Source organism: Thermobia domestica, chromosome 1, assembly GCF_964235325.1.
Source record: "Thermobia domestica chromosome 1, izTheDome1.hap1.1, whole genome shotgun sequence".
NCBI classification, from domain to species: Eukaryota; Metazoa; Arthropoda; class Insecta; order Zygentoma; family Lepismatidae; genus Thermobia; species Thermobia domestica.
The window spans coordinates 22,598,805-22,623,237 of record NC_137454.1 but is presented as its reverse complement, the minus strand read 5'-3'; the positions used below and the strand labels follow the sequence as shown (position 1 = coordinate 22,623,237).

The window sequence follows — 24,433 nt, the reverse complement described above, 5'->3', positions numbered from 1 at the left end:
GCAACAGCGAGCAAAGGCTCCGTTACATCAATATCTGATTGACAGGCCCAGTGGTGTATTTAGGGGGTGGCTTCCGGGCTTAAGCCCCCCCGAAATCTTACTTAGTATAGTAAAGTAAATGAAATATCTTGCAGAATTTTCACATTTCCAGGCAACCCCCCCCCGAAAGTTAGTAAAGCCCCTCCCGAAACAAAATGGTAAATACGCCACTGGACAGACCATACTTCTTCCGAATTGTAGGGCCTATTATTTCTGATTCCGAACACATGCGAAACGAATGCTTCCGCACGTTCTTTACTATTCCCATTAGCTACTCCTACTCCAAATTTGGTGCAGTTACCTGGGAGTGATATCACGCCCTTCCCTTGTAAGTATCTTTTTCATTTTGAATTAAAAAAGGAAATCAGAATTTTGAAATGAAAATCATTCTTTCACTTCTGTACCCAAAATTTTGTCTGTACTTTCTTGAATAATACATGTGTTCAAAGCTGCATAGTCAAGCTGTTTATTAAGTTGGATCCCCACCCGGAAGTCAGTACATATTTTAGCTTTTTCTCTTAACTCTTGAAACGTTACATATTATAAATATTGTACTTTAAGATAGAGTAATGTTCCAGCTACAGCACAAGACACTGATTCATTTGGTTGTGTCTCCTGATATCGAAAAATGTAACAAATAATAATAATAAAAAATATTTGATTCGTTTTACAATGAGCACACAAGATGACACTTACTGTTAAATCTTACTAGAAGTGCTCCGTTTTATGCAATGTTTATTACTATGTGTAAAGTATTTTAAAGTAACGATCTTATTACGAAATAGATATATTACGTGTTATGTTTATGTTCGTGTTTCTCGTGTTATCTTTCACATTTTATTTAAATATTAATTTACATTTAAGGAAATATATATTGAGACGAAACTTGCGCAGAAAGCCATAGTGCGTAGTTGTCAAATGTGTACGTTTACTTTAGTAGTCACAATAAGAAAATTCCTGGATTCTAGCGTTGCAGTTCGAGAAGTGAGATTGCGGTAAGGGTGGAAAACTAATTTCTCCAGTAAGTCCCCAAGCAGAATTCCAGGATTGTTCTCTTTTATTATCTGGCGTCATTAAACACTCGACACTATCTGGCAACGCCTCACTATTCAAGTAGCGTTTAGTATAGCACCGAGAACACCTAATGATCCACTTTAAAGTAAAAGGATGGTTTAAGTTGTGGATGAATAAAACTTTCACCTGGTATGGAGATTGTTGTCATTGATCCCATAGGGAGGTGAGTCATTGAATTTCCTTAAAATATCGTGGAAATTACATATTGTCAACTGTCGCACCTTCCCAAAGGGCGGCAAAATTATACAGTTAGACATCTTGTAAGACGTATTAGTCATATAGGTATTCGATTTGGCTAAACTGTCTTTATTGTACAGTAAAGAAAAAAGAAATAAAAAGTAAACGTCATTGTTACTTACTTAATAAGTTGTAGACGATGATTTTTTTGACCATATTTAGCCTCTGAGATATTTCACTTCAATGTCCAGCAGTAGTCTGCCAGCACCCAGTCACTTTATTTGCCTTGGTAAGTTTTATCCATTGTAGAAATTCGCTGATGGAATTGCACGCCATGTTCAACACTTACTGAGACAAACTTTTCTGGTACAATCCAAGTGAAACTCTAAGAAGTGGGATTTTAAAGATATATTGCATCCTATAGCTTGGTACGAATTCACAAGATCTCTCAATTGGAATTGCAAAAGGTGTATAACGTTTGTCATTTTTCCATTTTGTGAGAAGCCGTGTACATGGTCCAAATATATAATCGGAGTCTATGCTTTATCAAAATAACCAATTGGGTGGGAGAACCGGATTCGATTTCTGGGGGAAGCTCATGTGTCTCGAATTCCTCGTTAAGCTTTAGGCCCACATCTCATATATCCTCGCTGCTGAGAGAGACGCTAAACAAAGAAATTAAAAATCAAATCAAAATAACCAGTTTTACAGCCAAAGTAATGTTCCTAAGACTTCCGTACGAGCATCGTAAAATTTCAACTCTGATTTCACCACAAATGTTTTAGAAATTGTCCGGATGATTCAAACAATTTCTTCGCGTTATGCAAGTTTTTCGCAACACGAAATGCGAAACAAAAACACTCCACTTACATGGAAACAAAACCTGACGGACCCTCTATACGATCAACCCTGGCTGCCTGCTTAACACGTCTGATCTTGATTTATATTTAGTGTTGCCAAACCTACACAAAATAGAATACTTTTTAAAAAAATCAGTTTCCACTTTCTTACTGTACAGTAGTGACACCTTCGGCAAATCGTGTACCCATATAATATGTTTGTCCTATAAGATGTAAAACTTTATAACTTTGTCGATCGTTGTTAAGGGATACCGAAATTCAACGACCCTCCCATCGCCTTATGGAAGCGATGACGACAATTCGAGGCTAGGTGAAAACTTTATTGTTACACAATAATCTGGAAAGTACATCACCATGTTACGTTAATAAGTAGCTGAGCTATTTCATTCCAAATCATGTATGCATCATGTATCATGTCGCGTATAAGGATAAGAAAAATGACTGTCACAACAAAACCTATCCTGATTGAAATACTTTGATTACATTTTTAAATTCAGGAGGACGAACTGTACCAGACTCAACATGCACTTCTTTTGTTAAAAAAAATGTATTGACCAGTGTTACCTAACAAGATAATTACGGATTTGAAAGGTTGCATTTCTTTTTTCTACGTTACCTGTTCGAGATGACCATCTTCCGCCCTCAAGAAAGGTATAGGGATCTAAGATCATAGGGAGAATAGGAATCTGGTTGGTGATTGCTACATGAAATGCTCCTTTCTTGAATGTACCAAGAGATTCTGGAGCTACACCTCTTCTGGTGCCCTCCGCAAAAAATAAAATGTTGCACTAGAATTTAAAATATGCCGTAGATTAGTGTCAATTTAAGTTGAAGATAAATCATAGCACTAGAATTTGAATCATACGAAATAATGCTTCAAGGGTTATGATATAGCATAAAATACTGCACTAGGATTTAAAACTACCTCACATTAATACCAAATTCTATGATACAGTATGAAGCATGGGTCAAAATGTAAAGCATATCCAAAACCAGTGTCAAATTTGATTGTGTAGTACAAAATTGTGCACTAAAATTTAAAACAGAAAATTTAAATGCAGAAGATTAGTTTAAAATTTGTTACAAATATTATACTAGAGTTGCACTAAAATTTAAAACATGCACGACATTAGTTTAAAATTTATGTTACAAAACATTACACTAGAGTTTAAAGCACTCCAGATTAATAATAAATTTTATGGTATAGTTAATATATTGCAGTAGAACTTGACATATAATTTAATGTCAAATATTTTGATGGTATAAAAGATTGCACTAGAATTTAAAACTATCCTACATTTTAAGACATGCCCTAGGCTAGTATACATGTTATGAAAGATTGCACTAAAATTTAAAGCAGGACTGTAACTGGTATGGATTTTATGGTATAATACGAGGGTCATTGGGAAAGTAAAGAACATTTTTGTATAAACACTTTAATAACTGATATACAAAGGCGAAATTTGCGTTACATACTATGTGATACTTAAGTTACTTTTCGACATAGTCGCCGTGTAAATTTAAACACTTGTCATACCGTGGTACAAGTTTTTCTATGCCTTCGGCATACACAGTTGCCGCCAAACTGTTGAACCAATCACTAACAGGTTCCTTAAGTTCTTGAAATTTCAGGAAAGAATTCGTGCAGCCCATCAATAGTGAATCGCCTATCCTCTTGAATTTTCCGCTCAATTCTTCCTTTGAGTTCGTCAGTCACAACAGAAGGCCGGCCCGAGCGTTCCTCATCGTGCACATTCGTCCGTCCGTCATTAAACATAATGCACCACTTACGAACTGATGCTTCGTTCATTACATTTCCATACACCTCAGTGATTTGTCTATAAATTTCTGTCGGACGCACTTTTCTTGCATTCAAAAATCTTATCACACTACGAACCTCACACTTGGCTGGATCAGTAATTGTATCGCACATTTTACAGTCGCACAGCTAAGCAATAACGGACCGTAGCGGATCGCAGCTGGTGCCAGACTGAGGCTAGAGCATGCCCAGGTCAATAACCCAGCGGCAGCGGGGGTGGGGGAACACGCGCACGCGCTAGCGCAAAACGTTCTTTACTTTCCGAATGACCCTCGTATATCGAAAACTATCGATAAGAGGTAATTAAAGATAAATAAAGTAAAAATAAACGATATATTTTTAGTTTAACGCTCCACGATTACGCCCTCTACGCAAAGGGAGGCGGATGTTTAAGGCCAGTGAATGAAGATGAAAATATTGGGTGAATGATAATGTGGGAGGATACGCGAACATCCTGAAGAAACCCACAGACATGATGTTGTTCACCACAAGCTTACGGCCTGGGATTGAACGATACACTTCACGCACCAGAGATAAGTACTCTACTCTTGAGCCATCGTGTCTCTATAAGAATACATATTGTAATATTTTACGTAGGTAGAGACAATAATGGATCAGAAATCTAGCCTTTCACCTATTTATTTATAAAACTACAAAATAGTCTTTGTGTTTTACAAAGTTAATATATCAGAAATTCCTTTATGACCAAGGGTGAAGGAAGTAATGTTTCATACGTGAGCCCCTTGGCTCTAGGCAGGCAGCGGGGTGATTTGAAGCGAATCCAGGTTATGATCTTATGAAACCTCCTCGGCTCATGGTAACCTCGTGAGGTATGGTTCGTGGTGAGGAATCCCGTTCGCTTCAAAGCAGCCTCCAGGGATGTTAGGATAGGTCGTGTTGAGGAATCCCCTTAGTCCAGTGTGACCTCCAGAGTTGTTGTGGGTTGGCCATCAGTGGTCAACTGATGCCTCCTTCCTCTGTAGTTCCTCTTTTATAGGCCCTCTTCAGGTGGCTCGTCCTCTTTCGGTTCCCATCGTGTTGATCTTCGTGTTGATCTTCGTGTCTGCTTGTTTGTAAGCGTTAGCGCGTGTCGTCCATAAACATGTACTCATTTTGTGATGTGGGAATCCTTACCATAGGCGGTGCCACAGTGCGTACAGTGGGTGCAGCTGCACCCACATTAACTTCGATTTTCAGATTTCCTACAATAATCTTTTCTATTTTGTATATTTCTTGTTTCCTATGTTTGGATATATTTGAGCGAAGTTTTATATATATATAATCCCTAAGTTTTACTTATATATATATATATATATATATATATATATATACCGGGTGCACCATTTATAATGTCCCACCTTTATAACAGAGGAACTAAGAAAATGAGAGAAGCGAAACTTTGCACAAAGCAACTACAGGAAGGGGGACATCTATCCATGTATTGGGTAACATCACTAGGTGAACAGTGTTGCCAACCCAATATAAAGTTATGATTTTTTAAATAGAATGCCTAAATTTAATACCATAATTCGAATCAGCAATGAAAACAAAGACGAAAGAGATGACACTCGCAGATCAGTGTTGCATACTTTTTGAGAAATATTGTAAAACATATGTCAAATTTAAACGCCTTTAACACACACAAGGAATGAAGTAGTAACTATTTGTGCACATTAAATAAAATACTGGAAAGAACTCTTTAAAATGACTTCAAGCTTAGAAGGATCAGTTAAACAGTGTTGCCACAACAGAAGAGAGAAAAATTGAGTTTGGAAATAGTGCAATAACTTGGAAAAAGTCCCTAGTACAGTATAGGTTTAAATGCATAGAGGAAATCAGTATGTCATAACGAGCATTGTCACGTTTATTTGAGATCGATAAGTCAAGTACTTACTAAGATATTCGGTACTCTGTAAAAGCTGAGAATTTTGTGCTGTACAAGATGGTAACGCTGTTTCAAAATTCCCTTTTTTCCCTCAGCGTTGGAGAAATCGTGAAGAAATGATTAAAATAAAATAAAACATTAACCAATGAACATACAATGAAATGAAACCCATTTGAGTCCTTGAAGGGACTAATTAAACGTAATGTGAATATAAATTGTTCTTGAGTTAGTAATATCAATTCAAATTTTAACAGGATGGTATAAATACGTTTACGAGACCTACCTAATAGCTATTTCGTGCAGTAAATATACTTATTCTCGTGCAACTTTAGGGGAGTAATACCGAAACAATTCAATATTATCTGTAAATATTACCGACTTGTTATTATTTCTTTTTTAAACACGAATGAATGAAATAAGTAAGAGTGTTCCAATTGAAGCAATACAATGGATGATTTCTGAGCACAATTTCTTTGGCTGTATTGTAGCTGTTGGGTGTAGCCAAGTGGTGTAATCAAGATAATTATTCACTTTCTTCGTTTGCACGTCTAAGAGGATCATTCGGAAGCATTGTTCAAGAAATTGTTCATACAAGAAATGCAAGAAGTCATTATAACTGCTATGCCGATGATCACTAACAAAATGTTAAATATTGCCTTGCGTTGACGTAACCCATATCGGAATAGTTCCCCAAGTCTTTGGCATTACCCATCAGATTACGAAACAAATTTCTTTGTGTGCTATACTTTGTACAGATGAACTCTCACTTAGGAACTTAAAATTTTAAAGTTATTGGCCCTAACTGACATTTTTTTTATTTATTATTATTTTGCTACCATATTATAAATCGCTACAAAGGTTAGCTGTATGAGTTGTAGCCTATATGCACCAATGAAATAGGCTTTTTTTTTTCTGGAAATACCTAATTATATGTACCATAAAATTCGTGTATTTTTTAAATTTCTACTTTGCCGCCAACTTTTCAAACTGCACGTTATCTTTTGTATTTGTCAGCTCATTTATTGAATGTATAGTTACAAATCATCGAATAAGTTTGAAACGCGCTACTGCCTTTCATGTGAAGCTCGACATGTTTTAAGTACATTTTTAGGAAGATTTCTCGTGCAGCTTTACTTTTGCCGTACAACTCGAAATAATTGTTCAAAAATTACAATTCTTTACAAATTCCTTATTATTGTTTACTAAATGATTTGCGCTGGCCGACATGGAAACATGTCAAATGGAATAGTTAAATTTTAAGGGGACCATCATAATCAATTGTTGAAAAATTAAAATTCTTCTAGGATTTGCGTGTAAATACGGCGTCCGGATGTATGCATAAAAACTGCAATGCAAAAAACAAGAAACAATCTTTGCTAGTAGGCCCCTAAAAAGCACGAATGCTATCTAACCGAGTCACGGCAGGGCGAAACTGAAGGGCATCTCTAGAGGGGGTGAGTCCGAAGGGAGCAGGTGCGTCAGCGAAAGTTGCTATATGCAAAAATAAGGATAGTGAAATGAGTGGATTTTGGTAATGATATGAGTTTCAATAATACTTGTCACGGTTTCATACTTGTAGCGTTCCACTTGTAAACATAAAGTACAACTTATGTACACTGTGCACAAATACAGCACCGCACAGTGGGAGATTTCATCGATCTAGGGGAACTTTATTCAATGTATGATGCACATTTGAATGGTGCAGGTTTTGACGTTTTATTCGATTGAAATATGCGATTTCTTTGATAAAGAATGTTGTTTGTGTATTTTTTACCAAAGAAGTAACACATGTGTAAGAAATGTAAACACGATAGTGCATTACACTAGGTTGTCAGGAGCAGAACAATAAACAAAAGAGTCAGCGTGTACGCAAAACTGACGGCAAAAATAAGTTCATTAGTCTTAGCCACTGCTCTGTTCGGAATGATCAGAGGAATCATTCACAAAAGGCTCTTTTAACAATCGTAGTGCCTCGGACATTATGTCTGAATGTTTGGTTTTGGCAGAAGCACGTTTACTAGCAATATATGGATCAGAAGTGATGAGCAATCTATGAATTAAATCCGTGTTGGTTTTCCCTCTAGATAATTTTCTTATAAAGGTTTCCCTATATTTCTTATTGTTCTTGTTTCGAGCCTCCTGTGCTTCTTCGGGAAGCTGGCCTATAGGTAGAATACTCTCTTGTGAAATAGGACTTTGAGTACGCTTACTTAGATATGATACCAAGAATACTCTTGTAAATACAGTTCTAAAATGCAACGAGCGCACTCACTAAATATGTTTATATCAGTCGGAAAAACACAATTTAAACATTCTAAAATAATGGGAAATAGCTTAATTAAGTCGACATTTACCCCAGTTATTACGTAAAATTTTTCAGTATTCCGAAAAAACTTGCGGGCTATATTGCCAGTATTGGTATTTCCTGCTTGTTTCGGGATATCTACCAATAGTCCGAGCTCACTACAAAATTTTGCTTGGATAAGTTTCTTTTTTATTACTATTATTCCATTTTCATCCGATTTTCTTTGCCTTGTACAGCGGGGGACACTTCTAAATGGTACACCTTAGCCGTAAATCTCCATATGGCTGTACCATTTAGAAGTGTCCCCCGCTGTACATGCCATCCTTTAATATCTAGGCGGTAGGCAATGTGGAGAATGCATTCCAAACGATGTATCCAAGAATAAGCCGGAGAGAGTCCAAAACTCGAAAACTTCATATCTTCAGTTTTATGAGAAGGAATACTAAGATTATTCATTTCTTTCGGTTTCGCTTCATATAAATAACATGTTTGGGTAGACGCACATGAGGATACAGAATTATACAGTTTTCCATCAATCATACAAAAAAATCATCTTCGGGCGAACGATAAATTCCTTGTCTTCTACAGTGAGTTTCTCGATTTTGTCTTCTATTTTCTGGACTTCGTTTTGTAAAACCTCAACCGTTTCTTTTGCAAACACAAAACTTATGGGATGACAGTACCTAGTAGAGGATGGAGCGGGATTTTGCCAAATGACACAGTTACGATTGTTAGTGACACTATACAGTTGAATAGGGACAATAGATATACCAAACAACCTCTTGTCATTTGAATGCTCATTTAAAAAAAGTTTGGCGATACATTATTGTGCACCATCACAATCTCTCTTAACAACAATCTTAATGTAGCGAACATTGGACAAATTTCGAAACGTATCTTCTTGTGTTTTACTGAGTCATCTTATAGTATCATCAAGAAGGGATTGCACCGGTATGTCAACGGATTTTTCTGTGATTTTTATTTCGTCTGGATAACAATGTTGCTTAGCATCTATAACCTTATGATAGAATGGATACATTTTACAGCCTGCTTATTTTGCCTCATCACGCACGACATTTTACTGGCTTTTCGAAAGATCCGCATCAAGTAGTAACGCCAAAGCTTTATCTTCTGATAATTTCGCCGGAACTGGAAGTGCAGCGCTTGGAGATTTCTTGATTTTCGTACCCCGTGTGGGCAAGAACAACAAATTGATTCTATGTTCTTTAACTTTCCTACATTGCACTTTTGAGGTACATTTTCGGTCTACTGCGTTTATTGTGAACAGAAGTATCCGTTGGCAGAACAGGCGCTATGTTGAAATCCACTTCATTTTCCAACCGCGTTGCATTGTCTTCTATCAACCTCTCGTGGTGCCGATTGGCTTTGTCCCGTTTAACTAGTACGTATACCATTAATACATTTTCTTATTCTTCCTGGCGAACTAGTGGTAAGTTCTACTATCCCGGTTTCTCTATTATGCAATTTGTTAAACCTTCCAACCGCTTTGTTGACGCATGTTGTTCCCACACATCTAATATAGCACGTCATGTAAACACGGGAGACATTTTTACACCACGTCTTTCCATTTTTGCGCAAATTTGCGCAAGGTTTCTCGATTGTTTCCACTTCTAACCTAAATAAGCTTTCAGGTGAACTTAATCCGCAGGCTGAACACCACAGAACACCTACTTAAAACCTTGTTTCTAATTCCCACATAACATTTTGTCCACACGTTCACACACACTTTTTTCCACGCTATCCCCCCAGGAACAATAAAATGCAATGCAAAGTTCAAGTACTCGATCTTCCCTTCGGACACCCTTAATACTGTTACAGCACTGCACTGATCACTTTGTGCAACCACAACAGAACACGAGTCAAATGAACTGCTATTATAAAGCGTACCTGTCGTAGGTTCTACGCGCGTGCATTTTGTTACCTCTTTTCAGGCCATATTTGCAGCCGTTGCAAGCGGCCATCACCAGAATTCATGTCAATTTCATACCAACGGCATATTTAGCTACCTATATCGCAGGTATTCTTTGCTATATTGCATGGTCGCAAAACTGAATAAAGTTCCCTTAGATTGATGAAATCTCCCACTGTGCACCGGTGGAAAATAGTTTCTAATACAACCATCATTTATATGCACTCACTTATTTTATCCCTAGTAAAGTACTCGTAAGAATTTTACACTATACTCCGCGCCACCCGAATTGGCGTGTGGCATCAACCAATAAACTCACAGTGCACTGTTACTAAACCTTCAGGGAGGAATCAAATCATTCATAATTAATTTTGTTCGTATTTGTGGACAATTATGAATGAATAGGTTCCTCCCTGAAGGTATAGTAACAGCGCACTACTATCTTGTTGGCTGATGCCACACGCCAATTCGAGGGACGCGAACTATAGTAATCTACACTTGTAAACATAAAATACAGGTGTATTACTTTGTATTTAACTCTATCGCTTGCAGAAAATTGTTCTTTATGCCTTTTCATGCAAAATACGGACTTTTACCTGTAAATCTCTCAAAATTTGTTGCGCCAAAAGTAAAAAAGCACCATATTTACTATAAATTCAAAGGTAAATTAGTTGACCAAAATGCAAGTACTAGGAAGTAGTAAGACTGACGTAATTTACTATACACTGGCTCACGCACAACAATGCGTGATATGTTTGTAATATAGTGCTGATGGAATTCACTAAAATTTTACTTAGGTGTTTTTTTCTTTCTTTTTGTCCTTGAACATAAAATATGAGTTAGGATACGTAGGTTGGCTTTGGTTAGCTTAGTTTAGTATACATTTAGTAAACTCCTTCTATGATACTGCAGCAAACGTAAAAATTTGTGAATTTTGCATTAACATCACAAAAATCATTGGTTCAAGTTTTTTCTTACATACACAATTGCTAGGTCGTAATTACTGAATGTCTTAAAATGTTTTATACGGCATCATTCTGCAGTGAATTGTGTTAACGAAATTTAAAATATGGCTTTTTTTCGATTATCGGTATGCAATAATAATAATTATTGCATCGTTTCTGCGTTCGTTTGCGATTCGCAAATTTTGCGAACATTATTACGAAATTAGACTCATATACTGTTATTTAGCGTGGCACATAGACTGTTATTTGTTATGGTACCAATAGTTTCTAATGTTTGCAATTACTATTTAGATGTACCGCTACGTACAACATTATGTCCTAGCAACTGTTCGGAAATTTTTTTGCAATATATTGTACGACAGTCACTTCGAAAGTTCTGCACACTGAAAGATGTTATGCAAGCTAATAATTTATTGTACAAAATATCTTTACAGGCGTTCGATACAATCTTCATACTTGTTTATGACAACTTCCCAACATTTGGCAAATTCTGTATTCTGGATAGGGCACCTTCATTGTTGAGGTGTCTGATCACTCGGGTCACCTCACTGAAAGCTTCATCAATCGAATCAAAACGTTTTCCACAGAGTGGTTCTTTTAATTTGGGAAACAATTCAAAGTCTGGTGGGCTCAAATCAGGACTATATTGGGAAGGAAAGTATTTCCCATCCATACTTGTTAAGTGTCACTCTTACTTGTAGAGCAGTATGCGGCCTTGCATTATCGTTTAGAACACACCAGCTGCAAGAATGTCGGGATTTCTTTCAATACTTTTCGGATGCAAAACATTTTGCAGAAACAGCTTGTAATATACGCCTGGTATAGACGTCCCCTATGTCACTCTATTGTAACCATATCTCCATTCGTATCATACGCGAAGATCATCGTGAGTAAAACGTTTGATTGTTGCTAGCAGAATTTCTTCGGGCGTGAAGAGTCTGCACTGTTTTAATGTGACGACTGAAACTTCAGTTCTGGTTCAAACTCTCGTATCCAGGTTTCATCAATTGCAACAGTCGTTTGAAAAGCTGATCTCCTTCTGTTTGATAACGTTGAAGCAATTTTTCTGCGATTCTTTTGCAACATGCTTTCTGCTCTTTACTCAGATCATGCGGAACCCATCTCGTCTTCATTTTCAGCTTTTCAGTAATAATTTTGTAAAGTGAAGTGACAGATATTTTAGTCTCATATGCAATTTTCTTACATATTTTCGTCGACCCTCTCTCAAAATGTCATTCACAATAATCTCAGGAGTGTAGTCTGTTGCAGTTGATGGTTTTTCACATCTTGAGGTGTCCGCAATGATTACACGACCTTCACGGAGACGAGCTGAGCACCGAAATACAGTGCTATGATCCACTACACTATTTCGACAAACCTCCCGCAAAACATTGTAAATTTCAGTTGAATTCTTTCCACATAGAGTTTCGATGTTGATATAGGAACGCTTATCATCATGCGCATATACACTGTCGCTGAAATGCCTCCTCCATACGGACAAAAGCCCGTGTGAGTTTGCAACTTTGTTCAGTTCAAATAGATGAAATGATAGTTTTTAGTGACCACCATGCATGGGTTTGCACGTATTTTTCCGAGAATAATCGCTTTTCAGACATATCATTTTGCAGTATATCATAATTCTGTATTCAATTATTGTGAACCATTGTACAAAACACAAAAGATTTTGATTGAATTATAATAGGAAAATACTGTGGTTAAGCCTTCTTAAAGTTAAACTGCGAGGCACGGTTGCTCAGTGGTAGAGCACTTGCACTTACCTCTGGTGCGTGGGGTCCCTGATAGGATTTCCGATCCAGTAAGTTTGCGGTGGATAACATCATGTCCATGGGGTTGTCGGGTACTCTCGTTTTCTCTCACATTCTCATCCCATTAATTCTTCTATCATCAGTCATTTGCCTTAATCATTGTCTCCCTTAGCCTAAATGGCATAAACGTGGGACGTTATACAGAAAGTTACGCTGCGCTAAGTAATACGATGTCGTATATAATTTGCAGAAGAACTATGGAATATTCTTTACACAGTATGTTTACACTATTTTGTTTAAAGCATACCCACCTTTGCTAACGCGCCTGCTCCCTATAGACACCTCGATTTTCCACTACTTTGGCCCAGCCCTGACTTGGTTAAATACTTCCTTGTTTTTTGTGGCCATCCAGCATAGATTTGATTTTTTTACACTCTATTCGTTTACTCGTCAACTCACTACGGATCCAATCGTTCTATTAATATCTATTAAACTATTAATATCTACTTTTTTGGTGTTTGTTCCATTATAGCTTTTATGGCATATTTCTACGTGCTGTACTTTTACTCGTAACGTTTGGGTCCTCATAAGGGAGTCGGCACTTATGAATTCATAAATGCAACTCACTACTTAAAAACAATTTTTACATTATTTGTAGTTAATTTCGTGGTGAATGAAATACAAAATAAGTTGTGTATGGTCCCCTAAAATTGGTCAGTATGTATAAATATTGGATGATCTGAAAAATTTTGCTACCATTTAACAGAACTTAGCCTATGTATTTTCTATTCAAATTTTACAACTATTAATATCTACGTTTTATTGTCTTTTCCAACTTATATTCAGGAGAAAGAAATTAAATTAAAGAAATATAAGTTTATGATGATCAAGAAACAATTATTTGTAACATACATTACAAAATTCATGAAACAGAAAAAGTATTCTGTTTCCTTATTTTAAATATTTTGCTTTAATTCAGCATGTCACAGAATATAACTTGTGTCACAGATTAGTACTTTAATATTTCTCCAAGGCAGAGGGAAAAAAGGGAATTTTGAAACAGCGTTACCATCTTGTACAGCACAAAATTCTCAGCTTTTACAGAGTACCGAATATCTTAGTAAGTACTTGACTTATCGATCTCAAATAAACGTGACAATGCTCGTTATGACATACTGATTTCCTCTATACATTTAAACCCATACTGTACTAGGGACCTTTTCGAAGTTATTGCACTATTTCCCAACTCATTTTTTCTCTCTCCTGTTGTGGCAACACTGTTTAACTGATCCTTCTAAGCTTGAAGTCATTTTAAAGAGTTCTTTCCAGTATTTCATTTAATGTGCACAAATAGTTACTACTTCATTCCTTGTGTGTGTTAAAGGCGTTTAAATTTGACATATGTTTTACAATATTTCTCAAAAAGTATGCAACACTGATCTGCGAGTGTCATCTCTTTCGTCTTTGTTTTCATTGCTGATTCGAATTATGGTATTAAATTTAGGTCATTCCATTTAAAAAATCATAACTTTATATTGGGTTGGCAACACTGTTCACCTAGTGATGTTACCCAATACATGGATAGATGTCCCCCTTCCTGTAGTTGCTTTGTACAAAGTTTCGCTTCTCTCACTCTTTTAGTTCCTCTGTTATAAAGGTGGGACATTATAAATGGTGCACCCGGTATATATATATATATATATATATATATATATATATATATATATATATATATATATATATATATATATATATATATATATTAGTAAAACTTAGGGATTATTTTTGAGATCTTAAGGCTCAATAGTGCAGAGCGTTCTGGCTACAATGTTAGGGTGTATTGTCCTGTCCTAGCCTGCACCACATTAACAAAATCCTGGCGCCGCCTATGATCCTTACAATATAAACAGTAAGGACAGGACAGTAAGATTGTATATAATACAACAAAATAAAATAAAATAAAATAAAATAAGGAAGATACTTATCGTTTTTAATTCTTATGGACGGTAAAGACTTAGGACCCAAGTTACAGAACTATAATAAAGTTCAGACAAAGCCCTTTAAATATATCTTTCCTAGTACTAGTTGTGCAATATTTAAAGGGCTTTGTCTGAACTTTATTATAGTTCTGTAACTTGGGTCCTAAGTCTTTACCGTCCATAAGAATTAAAAACGATAAGTATCTTCCTTATTTTATTTTATTTTATTTTATTTTATTTTGTTGTATTATATACAATCTTATATATATCACTGAGATGTGATGAAAATGAAATGTGATGGAACTGATATTTTAAATAAGAGCTATAAAGTTTAATATTGCGCCAAAAGTTTTACAGATTGTGGTAATATTTAAGTTTAGTATAGAAAACAAACTTTTTAGTCCATGCTTCTATTATATTGTATATAAAAGGGAAAGGTTTTATAGATCCCTGTTCAATAAATTTTAACATGAAAAACAAAACTTACACATAGTGCTACTACATTAAATATAAAATGGACAGCAAATGTTTCATAAGTTGTGCTTCTATTAAATTTACTTTGACTGGCAAATATTATACATTATCTCACAATTAAGTTTAACTTGGAAAACAAATTTTTATAGGTTGTGTTATGTTAAATATGATTTACAAACGTTTTATATATAATGTCCTCGAATTAAGTTTAACATAAAACAATTTTTACAGCTCGTGTTAGAACTAAGTTTTAGGGCCTACTTGAAAAGCAAACATTACAGGTTATGCTACTATTGTTTAACATGAATAGCAAATCTTTTATAGGTTGTGCTACAATTAAATTTAATATTAATTAATACTGAAATCAAATGTTGACTAAAATCAGGGAATTCGTAATATTATTCAATTCAAAATTGTTTGTCATTGCGAATTCTGTCGAGGAATTTGAAGCTTAAAATAAATAAAATGATAATCATGTCTGTTGTCCGTATGTTTTCGAAAGATGGTCATATACTCTGAGGGAAGAACGTGTACTGAAAGTATTTGAGAACAAGATCCTGAGAGGAATATTCGGACCTAAGATGAACGAGAATGGGTATTGGTGGAAACTTCATAACGAGGAACTACATAATTTGTACCACTTACCAAACATTGTTAGAGTCACCAAGTCTAGAAGGCTCAGGTGGGCAGGTCATGTAAGCAGGATGGAAGAAAGTAGGAACACTTTCAAGGTTTTAACTAGAAGTTCAATCGGAAATCGACCATTAGCAAAACTTAAGTGCAGATGGAAGGATGATATTAAGATGGATCTCGCAGAAATAGGAGTACAAAGTAGAAACTAGATCCAGTTTGCTAAGTTGAGAAGGAAATAGAGACCTTTTGTGAACGCGGCATTGAACCTTCGTGTTCCATAGGCTATAGAGTTATTTAGTTATTAATGGCAAACGTTATATAGATTGTGTTACAATTATTTTTAATGCGGAATGCAAATTTTACAGGTTATGTTGCTTGAATGTGTATATCAAACCACGCACGGGAAGTTGAATGTGTATATCAAACCTTTCATAGAATGTGCTACTATTACATTGAGTATGAATGGAAAAGCTCATAAATTTGATTAAGTTGAATACGGAAGGCAAATTTCACTTATTTTGCTTTTTTTAAAGTGTGATTTGGAAGGCAAACTTTTAAACTTTTAAATGTCCCGCGGTTTGTTCCGAGTTTAAGGGGGATGGTGACGACGATGATGATGATAACAAGATAGTGAAATGAAGAAAACGGGGAAATGAATCGAACCTGGAACGCACAAGAGATGAACACTCCATCATAGAACTACCGCGGCTTCCAACTTATATATGTTGTGGTATTATTAAGTTTACGAAAACAAAATTTTTGTAGGTTATGGTACATTTAATACCATTTGATTAGTAGATTTTTGTACGGTGCATTACTACTATTAAGGTTAACAGGAGAAGCAAAAATGTTTATAGGTTCAACTAGTACTTATCTTAATGTTAATATCAGATTATTTATAGGTTATACCACTTACATAGTATTAATATAAGAAACGAAATTTCTGGTCTTGTTAAAGTTAACATGAATAGCAATCTTTTTATAGGTTATTCTACTATTAAGGTTAATATGAGTAACATATTTTCTTTAATAGGTTTTAGTACTCATGGCCGGTTCCGGCTTTTTCCAGCAATTTCAATAGATAGTTTAAAGGCTAAGTTTATTAGGAGTAGCAAGATTTTATAAGTTATAGGGCGATTCTCAGTGTTACGCACGGCACATTCGTACACAAAAGCTGCTTTTTTTTAAACAAAAATGTATTTTCAAATAAAATAAAAAGTATGTCAAAATTAGGGGAAAAATTATTAGTGCATAGTTAAATAAAATGAAACACACAAAACAATTGCAATTTTGAGTTATAAGCCGAAATTAAGCGTTACGCACGGGACTCAGACAAAAAGCGCATTTGACAATCTCAATTTCATTGGACATTCTCTGCGATTTATGGCAGCATTTTCATTGTATATGCCATTATTTATGTTCTACATTCATTCTCCTTACTGTGCATTATATTTTTTAAATTGGAAAATAGTATTTAATTAGCTTTACACTATGTTTTCTTTTTCGACTCACCGTTACGCACGGGACAGAAAAGTAACCATGCAATTGTTTGGCTCTTCCAAGACTATTATTATGTAATATCATTACTAAAGAGATTGATATTTTAAGATTAACATTTGGACATTAACAAGAACAAAAAAAAAAATGCATCCATAATTTAATTTAAATGCATTAAATTCCATTCCAAAGTATCAAAATCGAACTTTGCTAGGCAACTCGCTTAGTGTATTTACCATGACTTTAGGGTATTTGTCTGAGTGCTGATTGGTGGCGTTCAAACCACATAATGTTGTACAACTGTTGAGCTGGTCGATCCTCTGTGGTACTACCAAACATTGAGTCGTTTGAACGCTGCCATTATTAGGTGAAATGCGAGAAAGTGAATTGAAGGGAAACAGTTGGTTTTTGGTTATTTAGTATGATTGTTTGTTACTGCATCACAGTGAAGATTTGCTTTAGTGTGAGTTTTTAAGTAAATAATATAGATTCACAGGCAAGTAACTCTGTTCCAAGTAATATTGTCAGTGGTGAACTGAATCGATCAACAAAAGCAATGAGCGGCGCTGAAAGGGCTAGAAAATATAGAGTTAAACATAGGAACAAGGTGAGACTGAAAAATGAAGTGAGGAGTCAAGTTAAAGGATCAACTTTTTTCCTCTCACGTTCCTTTTGCAAAACTCATTCCGCATTGTTTCCGTGTTGTTGGCCATTTAGAAGAGGAAAACACTCTAAAATGTGAAGAAGAACAAAGTAATTCAAGTTAGATTGGTTCAAGGAAAACGAAAAGAGTGCCAGTGTACAGAAAGATATATTCACCAAGTGATGAGAGCGACATTAATTCAGAATACAACTTTGAAGATGATGTTCATAATTATATTCCAACCCTTCAACTGTCGGGCTCAGAATGGACAATATTAGAGCAGGTGTATTTCTCCTAGTGAAATTTGATTGTGGTTCTTCCAGAAATAGGATTAAATATCGGTATGTATGTGTGTCTGAGAGTGATGTAGAAGAAGATTGGGACATTAGAGTAACAAATCTGAAATGCATGGACAACAGTTGTACAAAGTTTTGTTTTGATGAAAAGAACAGATTTTATGTCTCATTCAATCAAGTTTTAAATATACTTCAAGCACCTAATTTTCTGATAAAGGGTGAAAGAATATAGTAAAAAGTTGCGAATCCGTTTGCTCCCTACAAGACTGTCAAACCAACTTAGATACCTACCTTTCTAATGAAAAGAAAAATGTGCGATTTATCATGATAATTTGTTTTTAAGCCTCGTGGTATGCCTAAATGTTTCTATGTAACTTAACGTAAACGTTTTTGGTAGTTATGTTTAGTTATATTTGATTTAGTTTCTCTCAGCAAATTCATGTTTCTTTAAGTTAATATAAAAGTTTATTCTTCATTGTTTAATCGCAATAACAATAAACACGTATTGAAATCTTAATAACTTAATTTTATTCACTTCCTTGGATAAATCTGGAAATGTCCCGTGCGTAACGTTACGTACGGGACAACATTTCTATACCTCATAAAATACATAAGGAGGATAATAAGCAAATTTAATAAGTACCACTAACAGGATAATAATAATTCTACTTTGGAGCAAAAGTTTCAATACTTTATCCTCTGCAATAACAAAGGAAAGACGAAAAATACATGTTTTCCGTTACGCACGGGACAGCGAAACATGACATGAGAGAACTACGATTTTTGCCTACCAGAATAAAACATTAATTAAAACAAAATTGTAAAATTTTTGCCAAAGGTCCATTTCATATTTTTTGCTATTGTTCATATAATTGCAGATTTAGAATTTAGTTTGAAAATTATTTGAAAATTGGGATATGTGAACAGTGTTGAGTATGGTATAGAATAGATAAGGTTTATGTGGTCAAAACCTAGTAAATATATTTTACAAAAATATTTTAAATGTGTCAGTATATAGTTACACTATTTCTTAATAGAAAAACATAAACATCATAGTTTCAAATTAATTTTGAAAATTTACTGACAATGGACCACTTGCCAGAGAATCGCCCTATAGTATTTTTTAAGGAACAATAGAAGTTATAAATTTGGTGCAGATTGATTTTACAGATCACAGATTTGTAATATTTACAGAAGAAATTTATAATATTTTAATAGAGTATATTCTTACCTGCGCGATGCATATGTATGTGAAAATACATTAATGAAAGTCGAATGTGGTATCCATGTATTCGCTCATAAGGTAAGCAGTGACAGAGGGACAATTTCTAAAATTTACAAGATAAATTCGTATTATTGTAATAGACCACTAAATGCGACCCAATTCCTATATTCGTGGCTAAAGATTTCTTTATTCGCGGATCTAATCAGTACGTACATACATAATAATAAAAAGGATTCCAATAGGTATCCAACCCAATATCCTTTGTAAACGCCGTCAAATGGACTAATAAAACGTAAAATAGATCTTATTACAACTTTGCCTAAAGTATGTTGTTAAATGATATCGCCGCTGTATTGGTTCGGACTTTGACATAAGCCGCCTTAGCCGCGATTGGTGTTTTTGAGAACGTAAACAAACAGAATGAAAGCAACCTTATTACTCAATGAATAAAGTATATTTTTAAATTCCGCCACATTATTAGACGTTCCGTCCTTTGGTAAGAGCCGCTTTGCGTGTTTTATTGTTTCATCTTTCCATTCGTTACAAAAATTGTGATCGAGTAACACGTCTCTACCGCTGTCTTCCTAATTTATACAGTAATGTCAACTAAAAAAAAAAAAAAAAAAATGAGAAACGCGTTTCAACATGAAAAAATTATGTTACCGCTTAAAGTGAAAATAGAAATGCTTGATCGTTTACGCCTTGGAGAGTCGTTTGCATCCATATCACGCTCATTCAATGTCAACGAATCAACTGTACGATCGATTAAAAAAAAATCCGAAGATAAAATAAGGTCGTCTGTAGCTTCAACTTCACTGTCAGCGAAAATTGTTCGTGATCGAGCAATAGAAAAAAAATGGAAGTGGCGTTGTCATTATGGATCGAAGACCGCAACCAAAAAAGGGTGCCCCTGAGTGGTCCAATGGTCTGGGAGAAGGCAAAGCGTCTTTACGCTCATTTTAAAGAACCTGATGGTAGTTGTAGTGGTGAATGTGCAGATGGAGGATTTCAAGCATCGGAAGGTTGGTTCAATAAATTTAAGGTGAGACAATCATTGCATAACATTAAAATCGTTGGAGAAGCTGCATCTGCAGACACTGCTGCAGCAGAACGATATCCAGAAGAATTTGCAAACTTAGTAGCTGATGGAGGATACAAACCTGAACAAGTATTTAATGCAGACGAAACTGCACTGTTTTGGAAGAGAGTGTCAAACAAAACATTCATTTCTAAAAGCGAAAAAAGTCTGCTCCTGGATTTAAGGCAGCAAAGGATAGAGTTACACTGCTGCTCTGGAGATTGTATCATTAAACCACTGATGCTTTACAGATCGTTAAATCCTCGGGCTTTAAAAAATCAAAACCAGGACGACCTGCCAGTGTTTTGGCGTGCTAATAAGAAAGCGTGGGTTACAAGCGCTATTTTTTGTGACTGGTTCCGGAATTGTTTTGTTTCTGAAGTTGAAAGTTATTAAAAAAACAGAATTTAGACTTTAAAGCAGTTCTAGTTTTGGACAATGCACCAGGTCATCCTTGCGAACTTGAAACTATGCATCCAAATATAAAAGCAACATTTTTACCTCCCAACACGACGGCTTTGCTTCAACCTATGGACCAAGGAATAATCCAGGCCTTTAAGCTCTATTACATTAGACGAACCTTCAAAACCGTATTGGATAATATGGAATGTAATCCTGATATGAATGTTATGGAATGCTGGAAGAAATTTGACATAGCAAAATGCATCCATCGTAAGCATAAAAGAATCATTGGAAGAACTGAAGCCACACACGTTGAAATCATGCTGGAAAAAACTGTGGCCTACTCTGACTGCGGAAAATGACGAAGAATGTGTGCAAATTCAAACTTTGACTGCAAACATAGCCGAAATTGCGAACAGAATAGGAAGAGATGGGTTCGAACAGATAGAATCAAGTGACATTCAGGAATTGCTTGAATCGCAAGATGAAGATTTGACTGAAACCGACTTGGAGGAAATGTTAAATTCACAACCCATTGAAGAAGAGGCTTCAACAAGCACTGGAAACGTGACATTTAATTTGAAAAATCTTAGTGAAGGTTTAAGAATGGCAAATGAGCTTTCTGATTTCTTTATGAAAATTGATCCTTCTATGGAACGAAGTCTTATTTTTAAGAGGCAAATTGCTAATGCCACTGCTGAATATCAGTCTGAATTGAAGGAGCTTTTAAAAACTGCCAAGCATAAAAAATTACAAAATTCTTCAAACCATTGCCTAAACCTGAAGATAATAATTAATCAATGTGGCCAAAAACTTCAATTACAGTAAATTGATTTTATTATATATGTATTTGTTTATTTTGTCACCTAGGAACGTATCCCCTATAATCCCATATAAATTACCATTCCGTATTCACGGTTTCTGTATTCGCGGCATATTTATGGAACATGTACCCCGCGGATAAAGAGCTTTTACTGTACAAAAAATATTACCTTTGTATTATTAATAGAACCATTATTAGAATTAATGATTTTAATGTTAATCATATTCCATGACAAACAGTTCCTCATCAGCGTTGACAACTGATACATTGAACAATGGTTGATTCTGTGGTCATTATTTTATTTCTCGGTTATACTTCTTACTGATGTCTATCAAAGATTAATCTTCCAACTAGGAACGAGAAGATTCCATCTTTGCATTAATTTTAATTCAATAATCATATTACTCTCAATCTTCTTTAGTTGGTCAAATTTTCGGTTGACTCTACCCTCCCAATTCCTTTTAGAAAAACGCATTACTTTGGGATTTTATTCATATTGTTGTACAGGTACTGATTATTGAAATAAAAATGATTTTGTTTTGCGATATTATTGTTGCTTGTATGACAGATGCTGTTCCTATACAAAGAACACACATTATCAATTAGTCTATTAAGGATATGATTTGAAAACTTGAAAATAGAAAAAAAAAAAACTTAATCTCAACGGAGATGGAAAAGAAATGGATTACAATGTGGCTGTGTCGAATTATCTTGTAAATAATAATTTATTTTGAAAGGTAAAATTCAAAGATTATAATGATCCTTTTGATTTTTTCATATTGGAAGAGCCAAATTAATTTTTGGATATTTACGAAGTGTTGAATTCTGCTTCGAAAAGTCAAAATGCAAGTAGTTTTCGACTTTTTACCTTTAATTTAAATTTATTCTGATTCAGATTGCAATAGCAGGGTGGCTAACTTGATCCCAAAGTCAGTACTCCTTTGCTCAAGTCGTTCCCAACTTGTACTTCCGACGTATGACGGTTGTTGAGAAAAGTTGTCTCGGTAAAAAATCAACATTGTATCACTACAATATAAGGGAAATAGTATACATTTTGTTTGCTACATGTTGTATAAAAGAATTCGTTAATATTTTAAGCCTTGTTCGCTTACCTCTGGAGATAAAATATTATTTTCTACTGATGTAACCTCCGTCAATAGCTTGCATTGCTTCTCATGATTGATCTATTTAGGCTAATCATGACACAGAGCTATGCGTATTGAAAATAATGGTGATTTTTACAAGACTACGAGATACAATTAAAACGTAACGAAGTTGAATCTTATATTATCTATATAGTAGCCCTAAGTTAGTTACTTCAGAATTACTGAAATTAATTAAAACGCAGTTTACTTAATAAATGTTCAATGATAACACTCAAGGTAAAATACCAGGTTATCATAAAATAAGTATCGCTGTTCACAGATCTCTGGTAGGAACATATTTGGGAACATGCAGAAGTGATTGCTGCAGAAAATAAAATTAGTTCCAGTTCTCACCATCAGAGGTAATTGTGGCGCTGCACAACGCCATGTAAGTGCAGTATTAAAGGTAAACGACACTGATGATAAATGATAAGAAAAAAGATGTAATTACCTCTCCAGGTGCTTACTTCTGTAAGTGTTTCAGTGATATGGGTTTGAGCGCCACTATGTGCCAGAAGTGAATTGATGGTGATCCGATGTTTGCTTCCTTTTCCTTCCCACACTCTTTGCCGTGTGTTGAAGGGGTCCCGGGTTCGATTTCCTGTGAACACACAAGTGCATCGGATCCCATGTTTATCTGTAGGTCCCGTCCTTAGAATGTCATCATCTCATACGGTAGTAGTCACCATTCGTTTTCCTTGTCCAGGGACCTTCACGTCAAAGACCTGCCTTTGGGCAGAACCCGACATCACCATTATCGCCCATAACACATCACTACACTATGGGGGTAGTAATAGGAGTACAAATCAACGCCACGCGTCACACGGGGGACATAATTACGGTCTTTCTCTCATCGAATATCAAAATTATCATTTGTCTTCGATACAACACTCACCGTACTTAACACTCAACAGAAACAGAATAGCCTCTGAAGACGAGATTTGACACTAATCTTTTCCTGGAATTTTGGAGAAGCTTGCATTTTATGAGCACGGGGAAGACTAATATTTAACTTCGTTTTTGTAAGATATCCAAGAATTTTAAAAGGACGCTTCAGCTCAAAAGCCCTCCTCCCCCGTAAATCCATCACAGACCACGGGATATTAATGACATTGGTAATGAATACCAAGAAGACCCACACGAGAAATAATTACATCCTTTCTTATGATTTAGCATCACTAGTGTCGTTTTTCTTCCACGTTGCACTTACTTGATGTTGTACAGCGCCAAAATTACCTCTGGTGGCGAAAATTGGAACTTGTTTTATTTTTCTACACCGATCGCTTTTGCATGTTTCCAAATGTGCTCCCACCAGGTTTGGTTGCATTCTGTCAAGTGGTTACATCTCCAGAATTCTCTGAACAGCGATACTTTCTTTTATGATAACCTGGTACATTTAAACATATATCTTCCGAAGA

General features: G+C 35.4%; 1 protein-coding gene across 1 annotated transcript in view; it reads right to left on the bottom strand.

Annotated features, from left to right (window-relative positions):
* The window catches only part of LOC145663628 (1-acyl-sn-glycerol-3-phosphate acyltransferase-like), a 32,524-nt gene that overhangs the window by 3,664 nt on the left and 4,427 nt on the right, over positions 1–24,433 (bottom strand). The window contains exon 3 of the mRNA XM_081730075.1: positions 2,767–2,938. Within this exon, the coding sequence (XP_081586201.1) occupies positions 2,767–2,938 (172 nt within the window). The remainder of the gene's footprint in view (positions 1–2,766; positions 2,939–24,433) is intronic.